Source organism: Lampetra fluviatilis, chromosome 51 (assembly GCF_964198595.1).
Source record: "Lampetra fluviatilis chromosome 51, kcLamFluv1.1, whole genome shotgun sequence".
NCBI classification, from domain to species: Eukaryota; Metazoa; Chordata; class Hyperoartia; order Petromyzontiformes; family Petromyzontidae; genus Lampetra; species Lampetra fluviatilis.
In genome coordinates this window covers 2,838,594-2,865,216 of record NC_136325.1, presented here as the reverse complement: position 1 = coordinate 2,865,216, position 26,623 = coordinate 2,838,594, and the positions used below count along the sequence as shown (strand labels likewise).

At 47.5% G+C, this 26,623-nt stretch overlaps 1 protein-coding gene across 2 annotated transcripts; it reads right to left on the bottom strand.

Moving 5' to 3' along the window:
• Window positions 1-7,612: 7,612 nt before the first annotated feature.
• LOC144948861 (cysteinyl leukotriene receptor 1-like) lies at window positions 7,613-26,095 on the bottom strand. Of its 2 annotated transcripts, none has more exons than XM_078878537.1 (3): window positions 25,986-26,095; window positions 12,046-13,010; window positions 7,613-8,707 (listed from the first exon to the last, which is right to left on the bottom strand). In XM_078878537.1, the coding sequence occupies exons 2-3, from the start codon at window positions 12,972-12,974 to the stop codon at window positions 8,566-8,568; spliced, it is 1,071 nt and encodes a 356-aa protein (XP_078734663.1). In that variant the 5' UTR covers window positions 12,975-13,010; window positions 25,986-26,095; the 3' UTR covers window positions 7,613-8,565. The 2 variants fall into 2 exon arrangements, with proteins under 2 accessions (XP_078734663.1, XP_078734664.1); XM_078878538.1 differs by lacking the exon at window positions 25,986-26,095 and adding an exon at window positions 19,129-19,372.
• Window positions 26,096-26,623: the final 528 nt, after the last annotated feature.

Below are 26,623 nucleotides of genomic sequence, written 5' to 3'. Positions count from 1 at the left end.
GGAGCTGCGGAGGGAGAGAGAGAGAGCAAGAAGCTGTGAGAGCTGCGGAGGGAGAAGAGCAGCAGAGAGTACAGCCAAGGGGGGCTGTGTGAGAGAAACAGCAGCGGAGCTGCTGTAGGGGATCGGGCCGACATTGGAGTCAGCACCGTGGAGAAGCTACAGAGTAAAGACAGCCGTGTGGGTGTACAGCACGAACCGAATAATAAAGGACACTGAGCCAGACATCGTGGTCCAGTCGTTTATTACAATTGTACTCTCCATGTTTCAGGTATTTTTTTATATAGTTATAATACATTTTAATATTTTCTCATTATAAGATACTTTCAATATGCTATTCTGAACATCTGCAGTTTTAGTTAGACGTTGAATATTTTAAAGTGAATTTTATGCTAAATTTCAGCTTTCCAACGCCTTTTTAATACGTGTTTTCTCCTATAACATCAGAGTGCAGCGCCACATTAAATACGCACTACAATGACAATAGTTTAAAGTGATTTGAAGCAAGTTTTATTTTCAAAATGGAAATATGGTTTTGGGGGGATGGGGGGGAGCAGAGCTTTGTGATGTCATATTTGAGAGGGGTCTGACTTTTTGTGACGCCGTGTGACGAGGGGGAGGAGGGGTCAAAAATCGGCCAAAATTGCCTGACGTCATTTACGGACGGCCCCCAAACACTGCGAATACTAATAATAAGAATACAGTCCGTGTGAAATAAATATTGCTTCTCACAACGCCGCACGAGAGAGAGAGGGAAGAAGAAGCAATAACATAAATGAGTGTTGCATTTGACAAGGTTAATTCAATTAAAGATTAAAGGCCGAAGTAATAAATAAAGTTGTTTTTTTCCAACGGTTTTACTTAACTTGACTCCTATGTTGGTCGTGGTCAAATCTTGTAATCAGAATTTCGTCCACTTCCCGTTGTCAAATCAATTCCACATTTTGCACACGTATTCAGATCCGGTGACAATGCATGCCTGTATCAAAATCGGCATCAATTAATCAATTAATTCGCTACTTTAAAGCAATTTACATTTTGTATGGACGCCTTATTATTTGTATATTTTTGTGTAGGTCAAAAACGCCGCGGTCCCTAAACTGTGGAATCGGCTCGCACAAAACGCAGGTGCCGCGTGTCTCAGGCGCCATTGACGAACTTATCGACCGTCAGTTAAACGGAGTTGTTATTAAAGCCGTTGTTTTTTACTGGTAGGAACCTCCTGGTTACACCAGCCCACAGGGGATTATTGTGTCCGTCCGTCGTGCAGGGCGGGGCTGGGTGGGGAGGGAGGGGCTGGGTGGGGAGGGGCTGGGTGGGGAGGGTGGGGATTGGGTGGGGAGGGTGGGGAGGGGCTGGGTGGGAGGGAGGGGCTGGGTGGGGGGTGGGAGGGGTGGGGCTGGGTGGGGAGGGGCTGTACACCCCGTGGTGCCCTTATAAAACTCAACGTTTAACCTACTCACGCCGGCTTGTGCCCGCCCTCACAGTCGGGCATATTTGCGGAATACACCACGCCGCCGTTGACCCTGGCCATTGACCGAGCGACCCAACGTTTCTACCAGCTCCCTCCGCAGGAATGTGTTTTGATGTGCGAGTGTTGTCGGTCGGCTCCCCATCGCTGCTGCTGCGGGGTGGGGGGGTGCAAAGTGGGGGGGGGGGGGGGAAGGGTGGTGGGGGGGAACGGTGGTGGGGGGGGGGGTCGTGCAAAGTGGGGGGTTGGGATAGGGTGGTGGTGGGGGGTCGTGCAAAGTGGGTGGGGGGGGGATGTGGGGGGCGTACCACGCGTGCTGCGTGCTCGGGGTTGTGGGCAGCACTTTACCGGCCTATTTCGTCCACTGTAATAGGCGACGTTTCGGACAATAGGTCTACTTCATAGACTATCTATGTGGTTGTTGCTGTATAGCATCTGTCTGCTATGCAGAAGTAGGGGAATTGCCCGAAACGTCGCCGATCATACACGACTACTTTTATCACGTATTACGTTACAATAAAACAGCGGACAGATGCTGGGAAGGAGGGCCAGTGCCTGAAACGTCGAATTTTTTAAATTTTAGATTCGCGTTCTGAGCGCTGAGTTCGTGTGTTGAGTTGGTGTTGCTTGAACTCAGTCACCACTGCCAAACGCAGCAGCATCGCAAAGACCTTTGTCATTCACTCTGCAACGGCTTTGCTGTGCGTCCCGGCGCACTGTTCGACGTTTCGCTGCCCGCGTGCTTCTTCGGGAGCTGAACAGACGTAGCGAAATTCACCCAGGCTGCCGCGGGGTTCATTGCACAGCAATGAATCGCCGCTCCGCTCGTGTCGAATGGCCCTGGCTCTAAAGCTGTCGCATCAAACGCGAAGCCGTTGGGGGCCGTCCATAAATGACGTCACGCGTCACAAAAAGTCAGACCCCCCCTTAAATATGACGTCACAAAGCTCTGCCCCCCCCCCAAAAAAAAACATGCTTCAAATCGCTTTAAACTATTGTCATTGTAGTGCGTATTTAATGTGCCGCTGCACTCTGATGTTGTAGGAGAAAACATTTATTAAAAAAGTCTATTTAGTTAAGTAGAACGTGTTGTCTATATTTGTTTAAAGTTGCGCATTTTGATGTGACGTCACATTTCTTAACCCCCCCCCCCCCTCGTCACATATCGTCACAAATGTCTGACCCCCCCCCTCCCCTAGGTGCGTGACGTCATTTATGGACGGCCCCTTGGCACCACGGAGCTTGAGCCACCAAAGGTGAAATCTGTTGTTTCTCTGATTCATTGGCCTTGAGAATAAATATCTGGGCTAGTCCTGTGACCCACCATGTTATGGACACGCCGTTGCCGATTGGGAATAGTGGTGCACCTAGCCTGGCACATACACTGCGATCACGCGGGTTACCTTGCCAAGGAATTGTCGCAACTCTAAAGCACTGTGAGCACTGAAGCTGATACCATTGGCGCAATAACGACATTCATTTCCTTTGGTAAGTTGCATTTAAACGATTCCCCCTTGCTTGACAATTTACGCTGTAACATTTTCCCGTTGTTTGGCGGCGAGGTGTCATAACCCTGGCTCGCCAGCAGACGGCGGTCCAGCAAGAAATGTGGACTCGCCTTGTTCCGTCCGTGTGGGATAGAGTGTTTCCCCCTCGCACGCGTGAGTTCTCTCCGGGTGACCAACCAGCGATTGGTCACGAATGTGTCTAGACTAGGGAGCGACATTATCTATAGCGCGGAAACAACTCTACAGCACTTGTCTCTATAAAATATGCCTGGGCGTACCATGGTGAAGAGATGTTAACTACCTCGCCTGGTGTACAGGAAGTGGAGGTCGTGGGTTCGATCCCGACCCTGACGCCTGCAGTATTTTTGAAGTTTGCATGTTCTCTCTCTCTCCGTGATCGTGCATATTTCTCTCCGAGTACTTTGGGTTTTCCCCTCCACATTTAGAAACACGCGTTTTAGAGTATTTTGCTGTTATATATTTCCACGCGATAAGCCACTTCGTTGAGCTATCATTTGCGATTTCCAGGTCGCTTCGGAATAATAGCTACACAGCTCAGTGGACCTTACCTGGTAATTAAAAAAAAAGTTTACAGTTCATGAGTCGGATACAAGTGTCCGATTTGTCAACATTCACGATATGGAATAACGCACGCAGCACACGACAAACATCTGCACATTTATTTGCTAAAATCATCCAACGTGCATGTCGTGTAGCCCCACTAAAGGACCCTCAGCCGTGTTCACACTCAGCCATTAGTCCCAAAGCTCTAATCAGCCTTCGTGAGCCAGCACAACCCCCAGGAGTAACTTCGGCACAAAAGAGCTGGAAATTAATCATTGGATACAGCACAACAGGTTATTGATAGACAAAGGTTGTTGGTTTTTCCCAATCATGGGTTACTGACAAATATCACAATGCATGCAGCATACAACACATTAGGTAATTAAACTCAGCATTAGCGGCACACACTGCGAAACATAATGTCAACACAGTGATTATAAAGAAATGTATACAGCGGCGTCTTAACCCTATAGACATTGAACGACTATTTACATCAAAGGAATGCGGAGGGAACATCGACTATCATTGTTGGTTGAGGAAATACCGCAGTAAAACATCAAGTGACGTTCTAAGCTGGGTTTAAACAAATGTGGACAAAATGTAAAAACAAAAATACAAACGCCACCCGGCCGAACGTATACAACGCTACCCTCAGAAGGGGGAGCCTACGTAACGTCCAGACTAGGGTTTGGCAAACCTAAATAACAAGAAGAGGCTTAATTTTAGAACTTTCGTGACTGCAGGAATTATTATTTGGTTCTTTCGGTTAAGTCACGTCTAAAGATAAAATAATAAATTAAATTAAATAATAGAATACGACGTTTCGATTGCAACACAAGCAATCATCATCAGGTATAATGAAATAGCGACATAATATCTAACCAGAAAACTATAGACAGACATATTAGCAGACAGATATCACAAGATACATACATAGCGAGAGCAACACAGGTGACAGAGAGGGGTGATCGTCTCTGTGGGGTGGCCTTAAATAGACAGAGGGGGGGCGGAGGCAGAGAGAGGGAGGGGGGTTAGAAAAAATTAGCATATCAATGAGTGGTCCAAAAGAAAACGTGGTGCTGCGAGTACGATGGCACAGCAAGCAAGCCTGAAAATCAGGAGAAAGACACACTAAAATTAAATAACCTAGTAAAATATCGAAATGTAATGTAATACAACACAGAGGGTCGATCAACACACAATTAACGCATAGCCTGGTTGATTACGTATTTCAAAGATTGCTAAGTTAGAATTTAAGTGTGAACATTCTAAAGAGGACACAGGCAGATAAAACAAGTCGCCAGAGAGAGAGAAAAAAGATAAGCTTAAAACTTCCCCGTAGAAGTGGTTCAATCTTAATTTTAGAACTTTCGTGACTGCAGGAATTGCAACACAAGCAATCATGATGATTGCTTGTGTTGCAATCGAAACGTCGTATTCTATTATTTAATTTAATTTATTATTTTATCTTTAGACGTGACTTAACCGAAAGAACCAAATAATAATTCCTGCAGTCACGAAAGTTCTAAAATTAAGATTGAACCACTTCTACGGGGAAGTTTTAAGCTTATCTTTTTTCTCTCTCTCTGGCGACTTGTTTTATCTGCCTGTGTCCTCTTTAGAATGTTCACACTTAAATTCTAACTTAGCAATCTTTGAAATACGTAATCAACCAGGCTATGCGTTAATTGTGTGTTGACCGACCCTCTGTGTTGTATTACATTACATTTCGATATTTTACTAGGTTATTTAATTTTAATATGTCTGTCTATAGTTTTCTGGTTAGATATTATGTCGCTATTTCATTATACCTGATGATGATTGCTTGTGTTGCAATCGAAACGTCGTATTCTATTATTTAATTTAATTTATTATTTTATCTTTAGACGTGACTTAACCGAAAGAACCAAATAATAAGAAGAGGCTTTTTTCGAATTTGGTAAAAAATATTTATATATACACTTAATACTGGTAGGAACCTCCTGGTTACACCAGCCCACAGGGGATTATTGTGTCCGTCGTGCAGGGAGGGGCTGGGTGGGGAGAGGAGGGTGGGGAGGGGCTGGGTGGGGAGGGTGGGGAGGGGCTGGGTGGGGAGGGTGGGGCTGGGTGGGGGGTGGGAGGGAGGGATGAGGCTGGGTGGGGAGGGGCTGGTCACCCCGTGGTGCCCTTATATCAACGTTTAACCTACTCACGCCGGCTTGTGCTCGCCCTCACAGTCGGGCATATTTGCGGAATACACCACGCCGCCGTTGACCCTGGCCATTGACCGAGCAACCCAACGTTCCTACCAGCTCCCTCCGCAGGAATGTGTTATTTAAAGAGCCGGCAATGCATGTGAATACAAGACGTTGGTCGTTAATAAATGACGTCACGCAGCAGCAGTCCTTAGAGAGCCGCATGCGGATACGGAGCCGCAGGTTTGCCGACCCCTGGTCTAGACACTCTTTTACAAACACCCTGAGTGGCCCACACTGGACGTACATAATCGAGTAAGACGATAGTACCGACACTCCTCTACTTACGAACATTCGACTTACGAACTTTTAGAGATACGAACAAACCTGCCCGTATGTCCAGTTGCCTGTTCTGACCGAGAATCGTAAGTTCAACCGCCGCACAAAATATGGCGGTGGTGGCACATCTGGAGAACATGAAGAACCAGTGGCATCTACATCTGCAGAACATGAAGAACCAATGGGCATCTACATCTGTAGGAAATTATACAACTTTTAAAACCATTCCCCGTGTTTACTGTATATGTCGTACAACATGTTTTGAATCGACGGGAGTAAAGTTGGACTTACGAACAGATATCTGGAACCTAACTCGTTCGTAAGTAGAGGAGTCGCTTACTAGGTTCGAGCGGGTCAAGAGTGGTACAGAGAGTTGGCTGTCATCGGCACAGAAACGGTGACTGATATTAAAAAAGCCTAAATAATGTGACCGACCGGATCAGATATAGATTGAAAAAAGGACCCGATCAGCACCATGAGGATCGCCATAACAGGCTCTTGGGGAATAGTACGACCATACTTCACCACGTTGGTCAGTGCGGGTTGGCGATGGTGGGAAGCAGAGACGTGCGCGGGTTTTATAGGCCTCGACCAAATCACCAGGAACACGGTCGATCTCGGAAGTTAAGCCTGGGGTTGTGTCTTGACGGTGCTTGAATGGGGCCACCACCGTGCATCTAAAGCACGTGTTGGAGAATTGTATCCATAGGCTCTCACGACCGGGGTTTACGGTTCGTGATGGGTTTATTTTGGGTTGGACCTCTGTGCAAGAGAGCATAGTTTTTATTAACGCCTATATTTATGTCCTATGTTGAACTTCTTTCGCAGTGTACTAAGCCCACCGTGATAATTAATCGAAGGTGTGGGTGTTGGGACAACAAACTATCGGTCTCTATGTGAGTCTTATGTACGTATGTATGTTGAACTTATTTCTCACCGTACATAGCCAGCCGTGCTTATCGGAGGTGCGGGAGGAATGGCAGCAAGCTGATGATGCTGGTTGTATTCTCCATCGAAACGTCGCTTGTGAAACGTGACTAACGTCTGCTCGCACTTTCAACATTCGCACCTCCGATTAGCACGGTTGGCTACGTACGGTACGAAAGGAGTTCAACAAACAGTGCAATAAACATTCCTCCTCCAGTTTTGCTGACGAACCAAATCTAATCGGCGGTGGAAGGGCGTAGCGAAAAAAATTATACACAATCTCTATATATAAGGGAAATGCGTGATTATGTGTCTGTTCAAAATGTTTAGCATACTTCCCGACATGCAACAAACTTGAAATTTGCCATGTGAGTACTTTCCAGACTGTACATCATGCAAACATTATAAAAATTGACTTTTGTATTTTTGGTGGGGGGGGGGGGCTCAATAATGAATATTTTTTTGCAGGGCAAATGAGCTGTGACGTCACATCTGCCATGTGACCCGCGCATGTGGAAGCGTAACGCACCCCCCCCAACCCTCCGCGTAGGCCGTGTATCCCATGTGGCTAGCTCCCATGCTGTACACAATGTAAAACGTATAACATTTAACTTTGGTATTTTTTTTGGGGGGGGGGGGCGAAATGACCATGCAGTGTGTGGCAAGAATCGATATCTGGTGAGCGTTTGCGGTATCGATTAAACGGGAATAGACCGATTCTAAAGAAATCTACAACCTTCGATTCCTTTGCGCGATCTAAAGAATCGAATCTTGGCGCGCGAGCAAAAGTTTTTTTTCCACCGCGCGTTGGGTTTTATTTTAATTTTTATTCATGAGGTAATGATCAAAGTGTTTTTTTTCATTGGTATATGTTATCTTTTAAAGTTTTGAGAAGTTTTTCAACATTTTTTTCCCCCGGGCACCGCCGGGTGTTTCCCGCTAGTACATTATACACTACACGATGGTCCAAACTGAAAGAAACGAATGTGGAATCAGGTTTCAGTTTCATTTCATTTATCTGGTATAGCTCTGTGAGCCATTCGTGGTTGGAGCGGGCGGGGGGGGCACCGCATGGCAAAGCGGTGGTCACCAGAAGGCAGTGCTGCAAAACAATCGTTGCTACAAGGGACGCATTCGGGCAGTTAGGCTGTTGGGGTGCCGAGTCTGAACGCTGACAATATCCACACGCACACAAGGGCCTCCAAAAATCGCCCCGTGCACGTGTGCATTTTGAACTTCTTTCGCACCGTACGTCGCCAACCGTGCTCATCGGAGCTGGCCTCGCTCCCTGCCCACCACCTACCCTCGACATCCCCCCGTACCTTGTCCACCCCAACTGACAATTCCAAAATCATTCGCCGCATCTCCCATAATACCATGATTTTGCTACCCCAAAAAATTGCGTGGTAATGGGTCGGGGTGGAGGCGGGGGGGGGGTTCTTAGAAATATGTGAAAATGTTGGCGATGTATGTACGTATGTTAAACTTCTTTCGCACCGTACGTAGCCAACTGTGCTAATCAGAGGTTGCGGGGGGGGGGCGAAGGAAATCTAAGACCATCCGGGAGACCCTTGCTGATTTGTCACTCGTCAACCTCTTGAGAACTGTTGCCAGTCGCCTCGGCTGATCTGTCCACCGACTGCATCTGCAACTTGACCGAGTTCTTGGGCTGCAGGGAATCTCTGGATCGAAGGGAGCTGTTCGAGGAGCTCCGTCGGGATCGCCTAGGTGCGAGAAGGTGCGTGCGCGTGTGTGATGTGTGCGTGTGTGATGTGTGCGTGTGTGAGCGTGATGTGTGCGTGTGTGAGCGTGTGGGCGCGTGTGTGTGTGTTCGTGTGCGGATGGATGATGGAGGGTTCGGGATGAACAGACGGATACACGGGGAGAGGGAATGACAGTTTGTTGGGGTTATGGTGGCGGGGATGGGTGGGAAAGTGACATCGAAAACACAGATTGAGCAGTTTAACACGTAGGCTTCTGCGACCAGTATTATTCATAACAAAGGTTTCTGGGTTAGATCGCGTTATTTGTAAATGTGTCGCAACCCTCCCCACCCCCACCTCCGCCTCTGATCTCGAATCCTGATGGGGTTCAACAATGATGACGTCATCGCGAACTATTTAAGACCGGAAGCAGGTGAATGGCTTCACTATTCTGGCAAATCGCCCGAAGATGCTGGATGTAATTTCTAGTGAAACATCTTACTCGAATTGTAAATGTTGTGGATCCACTCTTCAACACACTGGTGGGGTAAAGTAGTGAACTATTTGTCTTTTGTCAACGTGACACATTTTTTACTGATTGTCCATGCCGGGTGGTGGAGGCTTGTAACACATTTATAAATAAGGCGATCTAACCCAAAAACCTTCATTATGAACAGAATACGCAATCAAGTATAAACACACGCAACTTCTGTGATGTCTAGATTAAAAACGCATGTGTTTAGAACTGCTGTTTGTGTTTTAGTTTGTTTTCCTACCCCACACCTTTGATTAGCACGGTTGGCTACGCACGGTGCGAAAGTAGCTCAACATACATACATACATGTCTCCAGGACACTTAGCTGGTTGGCTGTCAGGCCCGTATGCTCTTAACATTGACCACACTTTTCATTCGAGTGTGCCAGTCGAGACGTGTGGTATGTGTATGTCTGCGCACGAGCCAAAGCGCAGCCCGTTCTGTGAATCCTCCACTGGGGAGGCTCACTCGGGATTGAACATGGCTATTTTTGTTTGGGGGTGCTACGATGGCGAGATGTTAACTAACTATCTCGCCTGGTATACAGGAGGTCGTGGGTTCGATCCTGACCCTGAGTCTGTGTGTGTCTCTCTTTGTCTGTGGTCACATGGATTTTTCTCCGGGTCCTCCGATTTTTCCCTCCACATTTATAAACATGCGTTTAGAGTATTTGGCTGCTATACATTTCCAAGTGTTAAACCACTTCGTTGAGCTATCATTTGTGATTGCCAGGTCGTTTCTGAAAAAGAGTTACATAGCTCAGTGGGCCTTACCTGGTAAAATAGCAAAATATTTCACCACGCTGGTCAGAGCGGGGAGTTTAGACGCGGGAGCACAGAAGTGCAGTACAGCAATTGATTTTGGTGCAATGCCCAATGCTGTCCACCACGCAGCCATGCAACCTATCACCACCTGATTGGGTTAAGTGATCTCCCATCCAAGCGCTATCCAGGCTCTACCCTGCTTAGCTTCTGGGCTTCTGACAAGGCCGGGTGCTTTCCGAGAGAGCGAATTGGATAGGCATACCCCTGCAAAGCATGTTTAAAGGAATACAATTATGAAGATCCTGAAGAATAGACGCCAGATTAAAATTTGCTGAACATCAGAAATATCTTATCAGACGTAATTTATTGTTGCTCATGGGCCACATTTAACTTCCACTCTTAAGCCAGCGGCCGCATTTCCCACCGCTTTCTTGCTGCCTGCTGCCCTTATTGAGCGATTGAAGTTCGTGGTCTGTGCAGAAAATTTTGTTTTTCAATAAAAAAATATTTTCCACGAATCTAGCGCCGGATGTGCTGTATCAAAGATCTGAGCATGGTCAGTGTCACGGTGAGACTGCTCCAGCTCTAGAGAGAGCATGGTCAACGTGATATTCATCCGACTGGTAACCAAGCTCCGCAAACCACATCCACAAAACCGCAGGTTGAAGACGCCGAACTTAAAATGTGTTGCCTGCCAGCTTCCCTTCTTCGTGCTCAGCGGCAGTCTTTATAATTGCGGAGCACTCAACGCGAACTTTAATCGTCTATTTTTCTCTCTGATGTTTTTATTTTTATATATTTGGGGTGGACCGCATGTTGGTTGGTTGTGAAGTCCGACGATTTTAGTTCCTCAAGAATCTTCCAGCCCATGGACCAAAATGTTGGATGCTGTAGCGAACAACACTCACTACAACCTGAACAATATGTTTAAAGTTTTACCAGGTAAGGCCCCACTGAGCTATAGAGCTATTTTTCATAAGCGACTTGGCCACAAAGGATCTCAATGAAGTGGCTTATCACTTGGAAATGTATAGCGGCCAAATACTCTCAACGCGTGATATTGATTCAAAACGTGGAGAAAAATCCACGCGACCACGGGGAGAGAAACACGCAAACTCCAAGAGGATCTCGTCTATCGCGATGGTATATTTATATTGCTATCGTGCCTTAGTTGGGCTCACTGAGCTTTTGGCAATTTCACCGAAATCCTGGGGATTCTGGACCAGTTTAGTTCAAGAGCCCCAAAAGTGATCACATCGGTCACGGCATTGGAGAGAAGGCGCAGCAGGCCTTCCCGTAAATATACAGACCTTCAGTCAATCCACTGCTCCATGAGGGGCCTTTACGTGGGTTCCCGTAAAATGGCAAATGAAAAGCAGCGCTGGCGAGGCTGGAACCAATGCAAATATATGTAGGAACTGCAGGTGCCTCGTGCGGAAGAGCTCCGAAGTGATGATGGCACGAGGCCATGACAGGTGGAGGCTTTAGGTTGCTCAATGTGTTAGTGGCACTTGATGATCGAAGTACTCACGGGGCTGACGCTAGGAGGGTGTTCGCGGGGTGGTGTGGGGGCCCTTCAGTGCCGGATGATCCTAGTAGCAAAAGTAGCTACATATGCTATGGGCCTCGCACTTTCAAGGGCCCCGCGCTAAAGATGTCAATTCCGGTTCGGTGATTCTGCACTCACTCTATTATTATAGTACTATACTGCCTTCAACTTTTATGAATGACTGGGTGTTTAAGGTTAGCGATTTGTTGTATTATCTGGCTGTATAGCAAATGAAAAAAATACAACTACTTTACTATGCAAGTTTGAAATGTATGTGTTTTAATATTTAATGTGTTTTTTTTTATTTAGGGCTACAGGCCCCGCACTAGCTTAATCAGGCACTGGGGTCCTTCCCCACTAAATGTCCGTTGGGCTCCACCCAACATCGCTTCGCAGTGAATCGATATTACGGTGCCCCCCCCCCACCTCCACACCTACACAAAGCAAATCTACTGGCCCCTGATATCTGAGAGGAGCTGGAGTCGGGCCTGAGTACCAAGCAAGTACTTACCTATTGATGGCATCCGTAACCTTCTGGCGGAACTTCTCGCCGACAAAGAAGTAGATGAGCGGGTCGAGGCAGCTGTTGAAGGCGGTGAAGCAGACGGTGGCTACCACCGACTTCTGCAGGTAGAGCTTCGTGTCGCAGCTGCTGTGGCGGCTGACCAGGTGGTGCAGCAGCAGCGTGCGCTGCACGTGGTACGGGATGAAGCAGACCACGAAGACCGTCAGCACCAGCACGATCATGCGCACCGCGCGCTTCCGCACGTTCGAGTCCCTGCGCTGGCCTTCCGGGGTCTTCATCAGCGTCCGGGCGATGGCCGCGTAGCAGACGATGATGATCGCAAACGGGATGAGGACTCCGACCACCAGGGCGAAGTAGTTCATGGCAAAAATCATTTTCAGGCTGCTGCCCGTGCTCTCGAAGCACAAAGTCCTCCCGCTCGACGTGACGTGCTGGCCGCTGAGAAGGAATGGGGAGGTGACCAGGGTCACGAAGACCCAGATGGACACGCAGGCGATGACCGCGCGCCGCGCCGTGACGGCCTTGAGCGAGCGCACGGGGTGAACCACGGCCAGGTAGCGCGTCACGCTGAGGCCGGTGAGGAAGAAGATGCTGCTGTACAGGTTGGCGTAGAAGGCGAACGAGCTGATGCGGCACATCACGTCCCCGAATGGCCAGTCGCCGTCGCGCACGTAGTAGACGACGCGCAGCGGCAGCGTCAGCACGAAGAACATGTCAGCGAGGGCCAGGTTGATGAGGTAGATGGTGCTGGCACTCTTGGTCCGCGTGAGGCACAGGAAGACGTAGAGCGCGATGGTGTTGCCCATCATCCCGATGATGCAGACGATGCCGTAGACAGCCGAGTAGATGGGGTACTTGTAGGAGTCGTCCATTGAGCAGGGACCGGTCCCATTGCGAGCTGCGCTGGAGTTCATCGTCACGATGCCTCTGCTTCTCTACCAGTTATAGAGCTGAACAAACAATGCGGTGATGGGTTATCGATGGGCTGTACAGAGGTGTAGCGTGACTCTCACCCACGTTGCACACATCTGTCACGCTCATTCACCATCACACTCCACCTTATTCCTCCTTCACAACCCGTGCAACATCACAGGGCTCCACTCCCAGCCCCTGCCCCTCCATCCCTTTGGTCACCTCCCTCACTGACAGTCGCTCCACCCCACCCATTGCTCCCCTTCTGCCCCTTTGTGTACCACCATCGGCTTGCGTAGTAAACCGCCCTGGAAAGGGCGTTAGATAAATCCGAATAGAATGGAATACAGCAAGTGGTTCTTAACCTGGTGTGTACCACGCACCAAACTGGGGGTGCGAGATTGCCCTTTCTGGGGGTTAGCGAGACATGGCCAGATTTTTTTTAAAGCAGGTAAATCATTGAAACACAAATTAAGCACTAGCATGTAAGTAAAACTACTTTGTTTAATCAACCCTAATGTATTTCGATTTTAAGATTTCGTGACTGCAGGGATTCATCTTCTTGGTTCTTTCAGATGCTGTCTCCCCGACAGACCTGGTCTTCACCTGAGGACAGCTGCTTGCGTTGTGGCCGAAACGTCGTGAGAATTATTTTATTATGTTTTATTTTTATTATTTTATTACTTCCCTTCTACGTGACTTTACCGAAAGAACCAAGAAGATGAACCCTAATGTATTTATTAACATTTTTTTTTTACAACTGAGAACCAAAGGGGTGCAAGGTTGCAGTAAAGGTTAAGAACCACTGCTCTCGACTGTATGTTACATTCATTGGCTTCCCATTCAAATCTCAAATCTTGTTTAAGATCGCGCCCTCTGTTTACAAATTCCGCACGGACTGATCCGCCGCCTCTCTTTCGCCTCACATTTCTCCCGATGCCCGCTCCCTACCGAGCCCTTTCCTTGATCCGCCTTGCCCTAGAGGGGCTCACTTCACCCAAAGTTAAACGCCAGACGGTGTGGGCGGACAAGCACTCACATTTGCGTCTCCCAAGGTCTAAGAGTGGTGACATCAGAGAGCGAGATCAGGGTTAGAATTTAAGTTTATTTAGATTCCATTTCTATGGCTCCCTCCCTTGAACAGAGATCGATTGGGTGCGTGAGCTTAACAACAACGTGAACATTATTGTGCGTGTGAATATTGTGTGTGTACACTGTGTGTTGGCACCCATCATCATCATCGCAATCCATCACAATCCATCTTCACCCATCATGATTACCATTCATCACCAACACCCATCATCAACACTCCGGTAATAAATAATGTTCAATAAATGTTCTCATGGAACATTCTTAATCGAAAAGTAAATTAAATGTTATTGAGGATTCATGCCTTGCCTATAAAAGGTTAATAGGCCTCAAGCCTTAGGCCTAACGGTTTAAACTTTAATTTGGTTACCCAACTAAGGTGTTTCATAACTTAACAATTACAGAGATCGTTAGATGGCAGATCTTTAGTCACCCCTAAATCTTTTAGTGCATTTTTAACTAATTTGAGGATTAATTCTCACGCCGCAGGCTTCGTCTAATGACAGGTTAGTAGGCCTCATGGCCTAAAGATTTAAACTTTAATTTGGTTCCCGATCTACGGTATTTAATAACTTAACCATTTTACAGAGGTCCTTCGATGGGAAATTATCAGTCACCTCTTAATCTATAAGTATTTTTTAAACTAAATTGAGGATCAATTATCTTGCCACAGGCTTCGCCTAGTACCGGATTAGTATGCCTGAGTGTTTAAACTTTCATTTGTTTACTCACTGAAGGTGTTTAATAACGTAACAATTTTACCGAGATCCATAAAATTGCAGATTATGTCACCCCTTAATCTATAAATAATTTTGTTAAATGTAATTTGAGGATTAATTATCTGTCATGTTATCATGGTTCTAACTGTTCATGAATGTTGCAGAGCTGAAGGTGCAGTCCTGCAACTGCCTCATGCCGACACGAGAGGAAGCTCTCGAAAGCCTGACGAGATCTTCCTCAAATCACTACTGTGTTGGCGTATAGCACATAATATGCTCTCGGCCTTCATGGGGTAAACCATCAAGGTAACATGATTACACTCAACTTGGATATAAAGGAACAAGACATTATGACTCTTCAATAACAGCTCATAAGATCTGTGGCTATCACATGCAGTATTTTTATAGAGCGTCATTCATGCGAATAGCAAGCCCATAACGCAGTGACCGGCTGAGCTGCTGCTACCTGGGTCTACCTAAGCTGCTGCTACCTGGGTCTACCTAAGCTGCTGCTCCCTGCGTTCTGCCTGAGCTGCTGCTCCCTGGTTTGCTCAGAAACGCTCCTCGTCAGCAAGGAGCCGAAGCTTCTGCAGGAAGCCCTCGACCATCTTGACCCGCTACTTGAGGTTTTTACCCTTCACTTGCTTGATCAGGTTATTGCCCTGTTCGCGAATATGCTCCTTGAGAGAAAAAAGAGTGATGTGTTAAGTCACATCCACGCTAAAGTAGAGAAATAGCAACGCACCGCCACCACAAACTCAAGCACACGGGCGAGAAGCCGTACATGTGCGACGAGTGCGGCAAGACATTTCTCGCGCTCGGCCTACCTGTATGTTTTCACTAGTGTGTTGAACTGTTGTGGACCTTTGTTATTTTAAAGATGGCTGTTCTGTTGGGTATCCTACTGCTGTCCCTCCCGGCCATATCTAGTGCCAAACTCAATTCAACCACTGGCAGCCCTCTTTATTTCTCGTCCGTACTTGATGCTCCATTTGCCACTACACATGCTAGTGAAACAGCTCATAGCCACTTCTACACTCCATCATTGCATCCTTTTAAACCCTATCTCTGTTACTTCCCCAGCACTCCTTGCTAACTTCATTCTGCTCTTAAAAATGTCGCCATTTTTAAGTTCGCCGCTCTTCATCCTTTCACAGAAAATACGTGTGCAAACTATTAATTCTACTTTTCTTATTTCTGGGAGGTATTGAGCTTCACCCTGGCCCAAATGTAAAGAACTCATTTAATTCTGTAGATTTTTCTGGCAGAAAATGTGTTGGCGTTCTACATGTCAACATCAGAGGGCTTGTGATTAAATTAAGTTAACTAAAACTAGAAGTGGCGTATCTGGACCCGGACATTTTCTGCCTTACAGAAACATTTCTCACTCCATCCGTCAATGACTTGCAGATTACGATTGACAGCTACAACCTTTTTCGGCTTGACCGAGGGTCTAAAGGAGGTGGAATTGCCATATATGTTCGTAGTACTATTGCATGTTCATCAGCTCATTCCTTGTTAAAAATATTGCTTTGAAGGTCTGACTCTCAGAATCACTCTCCCTAAAAATCAACAGATATTGGTAGTGTGCTGCTATAGACCACCTAGTGGTAAGGATGTTGAAGCTGGGACTGCACTGAGAGAGCTTCTTGGGGGCCTCCCTAAAGGTGAAATAATTTTAATGGGTGATCTGAATTGGAATTGGCTAAGCCCGCTGGCCGTGGCCACAAATTTTGCAGATGAATTTAACCTATTTCAATTAATAAATGTCCCCACAAGACCCAACCTAAAAAGTCTGGGACAGTCATCTCTGCTTGATGTCCTATTGACTAATGCCCCTCACAATTTTCCACTTACTGGTGTTCTGGGTAATAATCTTAGTGATCACTCCTTCATATTTGTGGTGAGATCGTCAGCCAGACCCAAAGCCCCCCCTAAATTGGTTGATAAGCACTCCATGAGACACTTCAGCAAACAGGCATTTACTAATGATGTGCTTCACTCGGATATTGACAAGGTTTGTGATATCCCCAACCTGACTACGGCTGGGAGACATTCAGGTATACGTTTCCCCAAATCATTAACAAACATGCTCCGTTGGTTAGATTTAAAATTAAAGACAACCGCCCACCATGGTTTGATTACAAAACTCATGAAAACTACGGACAAGGCTTGGGCATCTGCTCAGAAAAGTAATTTGGCCAAAGACTGGTGAGAATACAGGATTTTAAGGAATAGATGTGTCAAAAAATACGGTGTGCAAAAATGCTTACTTTTCCTCCACTCTCCTGGAATCACATGGCAATGGAGTGACTCATGCTGCCAGCTATGGCTGCAAAGTTTGGTCGGACATATTATGTATATCGTTTATTGTTAAATTAGAATCACAGTTCCTATGATCACTGTTACATTGTTTTTATAGCTTTATTTTGGTGATTTCGAAGACGTTTTGGTTTAGCCATATTTGTTTGTTGTAGTACAGAGATAGACTGATAACTTTACTCTAAATTGTCTTATGGTTGTTATTGTTTTGCTTGCATCCCACTGTGATTTTTGCACACAGCGTTGAAAAACGGTGCTTTTTCTGGAAGACTTGCTGTTTTTTCTTAAAATTTTCTGTTGCGCGTAGTCATTTTAAGATGTTCCTTGTTCATGCTTTTTGTTTGTCGTGGTTGCACCCGATTGAAGAGCCGCATGGCTCACAGGGCTATACCTAATAAATGAAACTGAAACTGGAATGCACTCCCACTGCATAATTACGCAGTGGGAGTGCAACAGATAGATTCACTGCCATTGTTTAAATCCCAGTAAACAATATAAGAAAATAACATTTGTAATCACCTCATTGGTATTAGCTTATCGGGTCATTGTCGATTTCTACTTTCTGACATGTCTACCTACGTGACTTTACCGAAATAACTAAGAGTATGAATCCTTGCAGTCACGAAAGCTTCAAATCTAGAATGTCTACCCAACCCCGCACCTTGTCGGAGTAAGGATACATTATACATGTCGCGGGCTTAATAAACACAGCTGTGGGAGACAATCTATGTGCGTGCTGCAATGGAATGGGCGCAGAATGGCTTTGTGCTTTGGAATTATAGAAAAAAAAACAGTTATGAACGCTAGTTTCCTCAATATTAAGTTTATTGGACATGCAGTGGCTGGATAATTTGGTCGGATTGGTTCTGCATGCAGAGAGCTAATCATAGTCTCCACAGGTGTGGGGTGATTGAACCTCACAGGTAATGGGTCTTATCAATCAATGGGCTGGGAGCGGTGAATAGCCCGGGGAGGCATGCACGGGAGACACAAGTCCACTCAGGGAGGAGGAATCACTGGGACAGAGGGTCCAGCAACTGGAACGCCGTAGCGCTACGCGCCAGGAGGACAGCGCGTGGCCAACCAGGGGACAACGACCAGCAGAGAGGCTTTGGGATGTTAGGAAGAATCGGTCAAGGAGACGGTAAATAAACCTTTAGACCCACTATAAAAGTTGAGGGTATCTGGGTAGTGGGAGAGCCTAATAGGGTTCCCACTCCACCCCCCTTTGTTTTCTGGGAGCCTGGTGGGGGAGCCAACTGAGGGGCAGAGGCAAGCAGCAAGCATGGGGAGTCCAAGGGCGTGGCCCAGAGTCACCCAAGTGCCTGCCTTGGGTGTCTTGCTCCAGCGTTTCCTGGGAGGAAACCGGGCACCAGTCTCCTGCGACCATAGCGTTGCGCAAATACTAACAGCCTTGTGTGACCATAGCATCGCGCTAGAACTAACAGCCTTGTGTGACGAAGGCGGCCGGGCGTGGTGTTGGCCAGCCACCCTCTCGTGAGCTGTGCCGGCCTTCATAGGTGCTCGCTAATAGAATTTCCCCCAACAGTCTGTTAAAGCTACACGGGAGATCTTTGATTTTCTTTGACGTCAGGAGCTGTTAGAGCTACGCTGCGTTACAAACCTACCGAGCAGAGTTCCATTCCCGTACACGGCCACCACCAGTGGCGATTATCTGAACCGTTCCTGGGTCTCCCCTAGGTGGACTTAGCCTCAAATAGCTGGTGCCGCGTATAAACATCGCCACTCGGGAGGCAATGCGGTCAGGCGTGGTGCTGGACACCCACCCTCTTGTGTGCCGTGCCGGCCTTCATTAGGTGCTACTCACGAATAGCACTTGCCCCAACATTCTGTCATTACTATATAGGGGGGGTCTCTGTGTGCAGGTGAAAGTGAGTGTGCACATTAACAGCTCTGACGATTATCCTCTAGGACCATAGGTCGACTTAGCCTCAAGCGTACCTGGTGCGGTGTGTAAACGCCAATGGGGAGACAAAGGCGGCCGGGCGTAGTGCTAGCTACTCACCTCCTTGCGTGCAGTTCCGGCCTTCGGATTTTGCTGCTCTCTAACAGCACTTGCCACCAGCAGTCTGTTCGGGCAATGCGGGGGATGTTTGTCTTTGTGTGTGCGTGTGAAATTGTAGAAGTTTACTGATAAGTAGCGGTCTATTCCTCATAAAATCCTCGCGCAAGTTCCACGGGTTCTTGCTAGTTTGGACTAGCCAGGGGAGGAGTGGAGGTTGTGCAGAGGCGTAGCTAGGATATTTTGCGCCCGGGGACGAACTATAAAATTGGCGCCCCCCCCCCGTTTAATCACATTTTCCTATTACATCGAATAAGGAATAACAATTTAAATTTTAATGGAACATTGTATTTAAAGAAGCAAATTTATAGAAATTATATTACATGGCTCACTCAGTCACTGTCGTAGACTGGTTGACATAGTCTACAAAATATTTATTTTTCTTGATTTCACTGTCGCAAACTGGTCAATCACGTAATCAACATCTGTTTTTTTCCAATGTTTCTCTTTCAACGCTAAGAAGAGCAAGATCGCTGAGACGATCTTGTCCCATTGAAGCCGCAAAAACGACAAAATAAGTTTCAATTTGCTGAACGACCGCTCACAGCTTGCAATTGAAACTGCTATTGTTAATAAAATTTGCAGTGAAATTTGCAAATTCGGAAATGTCGTCTCCATAAAACACAATAAAACCAAGAAGATCCAAAGGAGTTTCTGGTAGAACTTCATTCCGGTTACTGAGCAGCATTTTGCAATCTCCAATTTCCGTGAAAAAGTTCGTGGCCATTGATGTCGGTGTCATAGAAATTTCCAAAATCTGTGCAATTTCGACGAATTGCATCGACATCTGTGTCGGATAGAAGAGTTTTGACGTCCAGCAGAAATCAAAATTTTGTGTTCAGGTCTTTTAGTCGTAAAGACCGTGTTGACATCTCCTGTTGAAGTCGATAAAATACGCTCTTCATAACGCTCACAATTTCTACTTCTGCTGAAAGTCCTGCATCTCTTGCCAGTTCTCCTGGCATCTTCCGACGTCGCCTAATTCTTCTGTCCACATCGATCCCCCAGGCTGTGCATCTTGTTTTGGCGTTTTCTACAGCAACTTGGCTCAAATCATCACGAAGCTTGACAAATTCATGCTCCAAAGATTGAAGATCAGTTGCTGCTTTCTTGAAATTCATAGTAGGATCCTGTAAGCGCTTCTGAACACGATCAATTTTTCCAAGAATGACATTCCAGAAATGTAATAAAACTATGAAGTAAAAATTTAATACGCATGCCTGTAACTGTTCTCCATCACTTCTGGTTTCAGACGTCATAGTTACATCCTCCGATAATTTGTCTAGCTGCCCTATACTAGTTCATCCAGTCCTTCATAGATAGCTTTAACAGCTTCTGATCGTGCACTCCAGCGTGTTTCAGGCCGTCGTAGTTTCCGCCACCAAAAAACAAGCCAGTGACTAAGGCTGAAAGACTGCGCCTGTGTTGTTTGGGACGTTCTTCCATGTAAGGTCTTGATAGGCGCGCGTACCAAAATGTAATTACATGACATGTAGGCTGTGCGTGGCGGGATATATAAACTTTTAGGTTGAGGTATAGATTTGTGCAGTAGTTTCAGGCTGCCGCGCCCGCCGCAATAAGTTATAATGTAACGTTGTAAGCCTCATTTTGGCGCCCCTTTACCTTGGCGCCCGGGAACATATGTACCCCCCTGCCCCCCCCCCCCTAGCTACGCCTCTGAGGTTGTGAGCACTATTAAAAGTGAACTCGGACCACCACCAACCCGTCTCGGCACCGTATCTCGGAGCGCGGATATAACCCACGCACCTCACCCAACACGATGGCGGAGCCAAGATTTTCAGGTAGAGGGGGCAAGCCCTCCAGCAATGACAAATGATAGAGGAGTTGTTAGTAAGTAAGGACTTCTCCCTTGCTTTTATTCGACGCGTGTGCGGCGATTGAGGGTCGAATTCGAACCGCGTTGTGATCGGCATCGCGCTCGCTAAAGGTGTTTGCCTTCAGGGAAGTCGTGTACTGTATACGCAACTGTGCACAATTCTGAGTCACTTGTAACTGAGTTGTCGTTAATTCTAGATTTGAAGCTTTCGTGACTGCAAGGATTCATATTCTTAGGTTTTTTCGGTAAAGTCACGTAGGTAAAACATTAAAATTAATGAAAGTAAAATAAAATATTTTATTTTACTTTCATTAATTTTAAGAATATGAGTTGTCGTTACTTATTGCCAATTATGGACTCAGACTATTGTCCTATCATCTCATAGAGACCCTGGCACGTAATAATATGCTACACAGTGGTAGTGGGGGTCGCAATATGCCGATTTATTACTAATAAACCCCAATGATCCGATCGAAATTAGGGATTTTGATGGGATCATTGGGGGGGGGGGGGGGCACGTGCCATCCCACACTCCCACTGGCTCCACCAGTGACCCAACACGTCGTGTTTTTTTTATAAATTGACTCGTGAATGGAGGGAAAGGGTGGTCTGGAGGACTCCCTCGCATGGGCCCTGACCTCTGTCTCCCAAGCCTCCCGTAACAATACATTATCGACAAAAACATGTTCTTCCATATTATTTACTCTTGAGATGTGGGTTTTTTGTTGCTACGCTTGGCTTGGTTTATGTGATTTTTGTTTTTTCAGAGGCTGTTGTATGCTGCCCAGTTTGCTTTGAGCGTGACAGATGAGCTGTCTTTTTGGAATCGTTACCTCCCTTGTTTTTGGCGCGTTACAACTTTAACCGCGTTGTGAAAGCTTCACAGCCTTCGTTAAGCTCGTCCATTTGCCAAAGTAGTTTCTAGTTTTGTTGAAACTTCCCCTGTTGTATTGCAAAAATGGCTCTCCCAAATGTATCATTTTTTCAGCAAAGCATTGCATCACAAACCGGTGTTTATCTCTGAGCAGCAGTCGTCCTTTATCGATAAAGAAGGCCCGGATTGAGTATCAAGACTTGCTCGCGATTAATTTGGAATTTGTGGCTAATTTATTTAGAGGTTTACAGAGTTGTTTTATTTATTATCGAGCCAGGACGTAATTATACATGTTGAACTTTCACATATTATGTAGCCAACCTTGCTAATCGGATTTGTGGGGGGTAAGGACAACAAACTTAACACAAAGCAGTTCTAAAGATAAAACTTTTTTTTATCGAAAAAGAACCCATATCTTCCAGAGAGGGTCCTTGCATATAAACATCTGGCAGTTCACCACCTTTGTTTTGAAGTGAGCCTGGCTCTGCTGATGAGGAGCCGAATATCAAAACCGGTGCAGGGTTTTCGTGCGTTGGACCGACAAGGCTGTGGTTGATCGAATGAGTAAACATACACTTGTGTTTGTTTTTACGTGGAAGGACAGATAAGGGAAGAAGGCGAATTATATGCATTTATTTATTCATTGCGTTCCTTTACCAAGAATCCTGATATCTACGTAGGGGCTGTGAAACCATGGACGTTAACCAAACTGCAATGAAAGGAGGAGTGTAGTGTTTGAGATTTTAAAGCTTTTTTAAAGAACCATTGTAAGCAACATCATACCGAGACTACGTTACGAACAAATACATTCTGGCCCCAATTTGTTTGGAAGCCTGGCTTGAGTCACTCTGAGCTGAGCTCTGTGTCCCGTGAGTCGCGTTCAAACTTGCGTCCGTTTTGGGGGATGGGGGGGGGGAATTGTGAGCATTGCAAGTTGTCTGATCTCGATGGGGCCTGTTAAGCGTGACACGTGGCTGAGGGCCCCATCGATGTCCCAATCTGGCCCTACTTCCAACCGGTGCCAGGGCTTTGCAGTGGCGAGCGGCAGTGCAGCGTTTCGCGCCCTGCGCTACAAACCCGGCGACCCGAGTTGGATCGCCGCTCGCGGCCAACACTACCCGGGTGACGATTATCTGAACCGGTTCAGGGCCTCCGCTCGGTCGACTCGGGTCTCAAATAAGTACCTGGTGCGGTGTGTAGTAAACATCGCCACCTAGGGAGAAAACGTGGTGTTGGCAACCCACCCTCTCGTGTGCCACGCGGGCCTTCATAGGTGCTCCCTGACAGCACTTGCCCCGACAGACTGATGGAGGCTATACGGGGGGACGGGGGGGACGGGTCTTTGTATTTGTTTTGGTTCTGGTGCAAGAACAACGAGGGAGGGAAGTTGCTGTTCCCGAGGCAGTTCTTGTTGCAACTTGCCCATTGCGACAACCGACGCCTCTTCCCCGTGACGCAATTGCCAAAGATCGGAATGTTGCCGATTCTGGAAAGTCTTCCACGATTCGTGTAACTCATGAAAATGATGCCCTCCGCGTGAGAGCCAAGAAGTCGGAGGACTATTATAATGTGCGTGTGTGTACACACATCAGTTGCGTAACTATAGCGTGGGGGCTGGGGGTGCCTTGCCCCCACACCCCCTCCCCCGGTGGCCACAGCTACGAGTTGGGGTCCGCTTGACAACCACCGTGAGATCTGATCATGTCGTTACGTCACTGGTACATGTGCAGAAATACCCAGAAATTATTGGTCTTCCGGCGTGGCTGTTGTTGAAACTGTGGCCTCGGAGACTCCTAAAAACGTTGGTTCCCCCTATACCAGCGGTTCTTAAAACTTTATTGCAACCTTGCACCCCCTTTGGTTCTCAATCATAAATACATCGGTTTGATGAAACAAAGTACTGCAGTTGTACTTGCGTGCCCATGCTTAATGTGTGTTTCGATTATTTACCTTCTTAAAAATTATGGCCGTGTCTTGCACCCCTAGAAAAGGCACGCCAGGTTAAGCACCACTGCTCTATTCCATTCAGCCCTTCGTTTGGCACTCGTCACCCCATGCAGAACGCGCCACTGTGATCTGGACTTAAACGTAAACCTGGCTCTGCTTGATGTATACATTGTAGCTGCTCACCCCGAGCTATACATGCTCTGATGGTGGCATTGTCCTTGTACCGTTCACCTTTTGGCGTTCTCTGGTCTGACAGTGGTGGGACTGTGCCCTAAAGAAGGCTGTCTCTGGTGTAGGTAAATCCGTTTCAAAGACAATGCCATATATTATTGCAAACAAACATGCTCTGATTTTTCACCACAAGCACGTGTGGTTAATGCAGACTTGATTCCTTGCAAAAGGTTTCTATTTGTGTGAACATCTTAACACCTGTTTTATTGCCAGAGAGGGTAAAACCTATTATTTTTCCATACTTGATGTATGTTCGTTGAACTTATTTCGCGCCGGTGCGGAGCCAACCGAGACGGCGTCACTCATCCTCACCTCTGACCTACATTTTTTCCCCCCACACTGAAATCCTCATCACCTTGCCTCTTTAATTGAAGCTCCTCTCTCCATCTCCCTCCAATGTTAACCCAGAGGCTGCGATGAGGAATCGGGAATCATCTGGCGTTGCTTACCCCTCCTGCCTTTTGGAACGAGCTCTCTTTCGTGGTTTCGGCTTAAATCTCTGCTCCCCCGCTCCGTGGCCCTTGCTAATTCCTCTTTTTTGTTTTAAAACGTACAATTTTTCGTCTCTTGCACGCGTGGTTAGCCAACCCTCGCGCGAGGTGATGGCTGTGTTCGTGTGTTAGCTGCTGCCTGCGTGGGTTTGCGGTGGTGCAGCGGTTAGCGTGCTGCGCTATGAACCCGGTGACCCGAGTTCGATTCCAGCTCACGGCCAACACCGGTGACGATTATCTGAACCGGTCCTGGGCCTCCTCCCCTAGGTCGACTCGGCCTCAAGTGAGTTCCTGGTGCGGCGTGTAAACATCTCCACTGGGGAGACAAAGGTGGTCGGGCGTGGTGCTGGCCACCCACCCCCTCGTGTGCTGTGCCGGCCTTCAAAGGTGCTCGATGACAGCACTTGCCCCAACAGTCTGTGAAGGCTACACGGGGGGATCTTTCTTGTTGCTGCCATTGTTTCTTGAATGGTGCGTGGCTCTGAATGTTGTTTTACTCAGAAGGTTGTTGCTTCTAAGTGCCTGCGACGTTCTAATATATTCGCTGTTGCAACTTCCTATTTTTCTCACCAAGGTCCTCCGCGTCTTTCATTCTTGCGAAACGGCTCACGGCTGAATGTTTCCTAGTCCCTCGCTCCCCCGTCATTTGGTCGCGTGTCTAGCCACGGTGGAAGAGTAGGCCAAAATACAATTTCTTAGGGGGGAGGGGGGGGCTATGTAAACCTTCGTCTGGTGGAGGCCCTTCCGCTGACAGGGGTGTGAGCGAGCATTTGTAGGGCTGCGCCTTAACCTTTGTTCAGAAATGCTCCACGTACACAGCGGTGGTGGAGGATACAGGGGTGATCGTTTTTCTTTGAGTGACTACAGCGACGGCCGAACAGGACGTTCAGATGACGTTCAGATGACGTTCAGATGTCTCCCTAGCAGGGGCCGCATATTATTAACCTTGGCATAATCTAATAACAACAACAGCAACACGATGACTACGACGAAAATAACAACAGCGAAGCGCGTGTCGCCCCGAGTACAAACAGGTACCCCCTTGCCACCGACAGAAGCAACTGAGCGCGCTGAAATATTGAACGACACATTCCCGATATTACCCCCAATATGTCTACGTCGTTTCGCAAAAACGTCGTCGCGTTGGTGTTAATATTACCACGACCTGATTTGCGTCGCCTCAACCGTGCCCCCCACACCCCACACCCCACACCCCACACTTACGTCGCTGACAGCGTCGTCCGAACTCTCTCGATACCCGTCGCCTCGAAGCCTTCGCCTCCACCACCCACCAACTACCCTGTAAATCGCTTCGATTTTACGTCATTTTCGATATTCGTCGTATTACTGTGGTCCCCTCTGTGCTGCTGAGATGCCCGCGGTGACGGAGATGCGCTGAACCGCTTTGCGAGCCACGTACCGTGTTCCTCCTCGTGCGCCGTGGGGGTCTCGTGCGTGGGTGGCCGAGTGGCGGCTGAAATGAAGCTTGAGGATCGACTATGTTCACCCCCCCCTCCCACAGCGGGCTCGGGATTTGGAGGAAGGGCGGTGGTAGTGGTGGTTGGTGGTGGCTAAAGTAGCGGTCCCGTTGCTCGTGAGACGTTGCCCACCCATCCCCACCACCCCCACCGAGAGAACAGAGGGCACGACACGCAGAGGTCCCACCCCGCCCTTGCGTGACAGACAGCGGCAACGCAGCGTCGCCGTTTTCATGGAAAGATTCCCACCCGCGCGGCCTGTGACATGCGCGACGTTGTTGGGGGGGGTGGAGGAGGGGGGTGGTGTTCTGCTCGGTGCCACTGGTTCGCCGTGGCTCTTGGCGAGAGATGCACCCGGGGTGTTGGAGCCATTATCTGCCAAGGTTACTAATGCTGCCGCGCTAATGATGACATTAGTCGCCGTGGCAATCGTTCGAGTTATTGATTTTCACCTTCGCGTGTTCGCTACTCGCTCGACCAGAGTGAGCGTTTCGTCTCATCCACCACCGTGCTCAGCCAACCAACGCTGCATTACACCACTCCCTCTCTCTCTCTAGTGAAAAAAAGGCTTTACCCTTCC

Bases quoted from the DNA above. Each gene is read 5' to 3' on its own strand.
- LOC144948861 (XM_078878537.1), bottom strand. From the start codon at position 12,974: ATGAACTCCAGCGCAGCTCGCAATGGGACCGGTCCCTGCTCAATGGAC. The intron at 8,708-12,045 runs GTAAGTACTTGC...TCTCGCACCTAG, and splicing joins GTTACGGATGCCATCAATAG to GCGATCCCGACGGAGCTCCT.